This window comes from Azolla caroliniana, unplaced genomic scaffold (assembly GCF_043228905.1).
Source record: "Azolla caroliniana isolate FFs.n. ecotype wild unplaced genomic scaffold, voAzoCaro1.0.p SCAF_5, whole genome shotgun sequence".
Taxonomy (NCBI): domain Eukaryota; kingdom Viridiplantae; phylum Streptophyta; class Polypodiopsida; order Salviniales; family Salviniaceae; genus Azolla; species Azolla caroliniana.
In genome coordinates, this window is record NW_028230440.1 from 6,462,951 (window position 1) to 6,467,046 (window position 4,096).

The following is a 4,096-nucleotide window of genomic DNA, read 5'->3' on the forward strand; positions in this document are numbered from 1 at the left end:
AAGGAGGGAGACGGTTGATTTGGAGGATTGGAACCATGCTGCCGTTGCCATGAAACAGGAGACGCTCGAGAAGATCCTGGTGCTCCTTGTCAGTAGAAGCAGAGGCTGTTTGCGAGAGATCTTCGCCCCAAAGCTAAGCAATGATGACATGCTCCGCCTCATTGCGTGGAGGTTAGTTACTACTAGTACCTTTTCAGCAGATGAGAGAGAGAGAGAGAGAGAGAGAGAGAAAGAATGTGTGTTTGTATAAATCCTTGGCTTAGTATGTATAGATCACTTGTTTTCCCTGTGCAGAAAACCAATTTTTAGTTTTTTTCAGAACTCCTCCCTTGGCCTTGTACATGTGTCTGTATAGATCTTTGTTTCCTACAAATATGAAACAAATTTCTGTTTGTTTCCAAGCAGTCCAATTTCACTGCTCCATATGTATGAACATAATTCATCTATTTATGTATGGTGGTGTATAGATCATTACATTGATCAGGTACACCAGCAACCTAAACCCTAAACCCTAATCCCTAATTTCCCTCTTGTAAGACCCCATGTGTAATACATGCTCAACACCATCGCCTTCTCACAAATTTTGCATTGATCTGCAGATGGATATACCATAGTCGAACATAGTGTTAGATTACTTTGTAATGGGATTGATGACATTGTCTCGAACATATCTTGAGTACATAAATCTCAAAATTTGTTCAACAGGATATGTGTTGAAATCTACTTCTGGGGATCTTTTCTCATGGTATGCCATATACGATACTTCTAAAACCATCCATTCTCCAAATTGGGTACTTATCAAGATCTATTGTAATTATATGCTTCTGATGTGATACTTCTTGAACTACTTCAATGCATTTATCAAATTAGCTTATTTCCTCAAGTGAGAAATTCCGAAAGCTTTTCTAAAAATTCATGGCAGGAAAGTGACAAATGCCAGAAAGAATTTTCACCTTTCACACACTCCATTGGTTATTTGATAGTAAAGATATAGATATATGAGACACACACATATACAGAAAGTGGTGGCTAAGATTAGTTTATGTTTTGCAGTGGATCACCGATCCGGGTCCTCCGAATTCCATATAGTCTAGTTACAGAAGATTGCCTATGCCAATTGGCACCGAAGTTCAAGTTTGTCACTTTTCTTGACATAAGTGGTTGCACCTTCTCCAGAGCTTGTGTCGAGTCATTCGGAAAGCATTGTCACCTCATCACGAGGCTAAACCTCAACATGTATCCGCAAAGCTCGAGTGCAACACCTAACGATGATGTGGCTTTTGCTGTGGCTCAGTACATGCCCCAACTTAAACACCTTGAAATGGCATATGGCGTCTTATCTAACATTGGGTTAAAAGCATTGCTCGAGAAATGTACAAATCTCGAACATCTAGATCTACGAGGCTGTTGGCAGCTGAACATGGAAGACGGTTTCGTCGAACAGGCCAGGAAACGATTCAAGGTCTTTCATGCCCCTGTGGTCGAGGAAGACATATATAATACCGATGATTCAGAGTTTGATGTTTCGGATTACTATGATGATTCAGATTACTATGATGAGGATATGTGGTTTGACAGTGATCTCGAAGAGATGGATGACCTTATCATGGAGATGCACGAAGAAGAGATCAATGGAACCTTATATTTTTGGCCCGATACATCTCCATCTCCATGATTTCTGTATGATGGGTTAATGAGGAATCGAAAACCAACAAACCAAACAGGTGGGTGCATCCAGAGATATCTTCTCCACAATGCATTTTTGTTTTCCTTACAAACTTGAGGGAAATTCTGCAATGTAAAGAAAGATGGAAACACCAAAGAAGACGCATTCGGCCCAGTTTTCTTTTTTTCTATAAGCCATTGGTGAACAACACGGAGGGCACCGATGTCTTACAGAAAGAAAGCAGAAATCTACAAAAGAAGACTTGATTTTTACTGAAAACTAAACCAAGAAAAGATGCAGACCATTGTTATGGAGAAAAGAAGCTCTTGTTGCCGAAGGCGAGGCTCGGGGAACAGCTCAAGAAAGCATTTCCTGGGCGCGATGAAGATCCTTATTAGCTTTCACCTTGTTTTTTCTTTCTCTTGTCATTGAATACCTCTTTCATGTCTGTGTGTTAGTTAAAACAAGGTGGAAGCTAGAGGGTGGTTGTCAGTGCCAACTTGTACAAATTCTTCTTGTTGTTTTCTTCTTCTTCTTCTTCTTCTTCTTCAGTTTGTACTAATGCAAAATAATGATAGTTATTAGTCTTATGTGCATGTTGGATGCCAAAAAAGGGAGTCTCAAATTCTCAATTGTGGTAAGAAATAAGCTAAAGCCTAAAAGAAATCATGATCTAGACAGACTTTGGGTGCGATATTTTATTTTTGTGCAATCTTTCTCCCTCCTGTCTGTCCGTCTCTATCTCAATTCTAGGAATGTTGGAAATTTCACTTCTTAAAAATGGGAGCCATTGTAATTCGGAGGTGACATTTGGTGTGCTCCGGACATAAAGAATGTAGTTGAACAACTCCCAATCAAAGAATAATAAAGTTGTTCGATGTAGTAAGTTTATAGAATTTTAACAAAGCTACTATGTGCCCAACGCAATAACATTGGTTTGTAAAGGCATCGTCCCTTGTAGCAATCATCAGGTCAATACTTTGGCGTCATCCTATAGAGAGCACAAGCCAGTGCAACTTGGTGACTTGTAAAGGCTATAAGTAATAAATATTTGTCAGAGTTTGGTTGAGGACTCAAACATGTCTCATTACACTATTGAAGTGCATGTGCATCTACATGTAAGTCTTGTCGATATATTTGTTGTGTTTCAATTCACTCTTGTTGCAATTTGCAATCACCTTTGATTCAAACTTGAATGCACATGCTTGGTGACTTGTATTGTCAACATGGTAGAGGCACTATGCAATGTGGTCGGACATATATGATACAAAACATAGCCCCTACTTAATGTTTGTGAAATCTTGCTCTACGCATTGCCAAGCTTAGAATTCTAGGAAATTATGAGAACTTGCAACAAATGCCTATGAATCATTCAAAAATTATTCTCTTGTTTCCAATCACAGATTAGTTGACAGGTGAGAACATCGTTTTACTCACACTTTGTCCTAGCTAGTTCTCCCTAGCAAATGCCACTTTTAGTGTAGAGCAATAGTGTCAATATGATGAGACATGTAATTAGTTGCTATGTACTTAGAGCATTTGGGCATGTAGTTGATATAAATGGCATAGTTTCTCGTCAAGCACATGCTTGACCTCCTCAAAAAGTCAATCTATACAATCTCAACCATTTTTTGTTTAAGTTGATGGAAAAGTAGTTCGAAAAGCAAATTCTTGATGGTGTTCAATCCTATGAGCTTTTCGAGTTTTCGATTCTTTTTTATAGTTTTAACATTTGATACTTTGTGGATCAAAGTTAAGATCAAAAGTAGATTGAAACAAGGCATGACATAATAAAGCAAAATGTGAAACTATTGCCTCATACCTGTGAGAGAGTTTAACTGTAGATGCCACGCAAAAAATGCTTTATTATAATTCGAATATATGGGCTAATCTGCATACACATGAAAACATAGTGGCAAAGGCGATGTTATGAGTTCTTGATCATGAATAAAAATTTCTTTGTACTTGTAGCTTGAACCAATGTACTTATGAATAATATGGCCCTACATATCTATCATAGCCTCAAGGTCATGCTAAAAGATTATGTCCCTATTCATAAGGGCATGAGTTATATCATAATATGGTTTCCAAATGGAATCAACCTAAGGTCTCTTTGGAGACAATTGCATTCTTGGTGAGGGGGCAATGGGACCGCAAGACACCCATGCGCCTAGCCATGAATAGATACTTTAATACATTAAGTTAAGGTGTCAACTTTTCTACCATTCTGCCCAATGTGTGGTTTTCTAGACCAAGTTTTGCATAGTTGATCTTTATTCACAATGTACAATGAACTGAAGGTATCCTTAGTTCGTAGGTCCACATCAATGTCTATTCACCCCTGAACACTCGTGAAAATAAAGATATTTATGATTAGCACAATATTGTTGTTGTTCGTGATCCAATTCTTTCCTATGGCCTCTTTGTTTC

At 38.3% G+C, this 4,096-nt stretch overlaps 1 protein-coding gene across 1 annotated transcript; it reads left to right on the top strand.

Moving 5' to 3' along the window:
- Positions 1-7: 7 nt before the first annotated feature.
- On the top strand, positions 8-2,252 carry LOC147863945 (F-box protein FBW2-like). Its single transcript, XM_087320433.1, has 2 exons — positions 8-171; positions 1,054-2,252. The coding sequence occupies exons 1-2, from the start codon at positions 50-52 to the stop codon at positions 1,673-1,675; spliced, it is 744 nt and encodes a 247-aa protein (XP_087176559.1). The 5' UTR covers positions 8-49; the 3' UTR covers positions 1,676-2,252.
- The last annotated feature ends 1,844 nt before the right edge of the window (positions 2,253-4,096 follow it).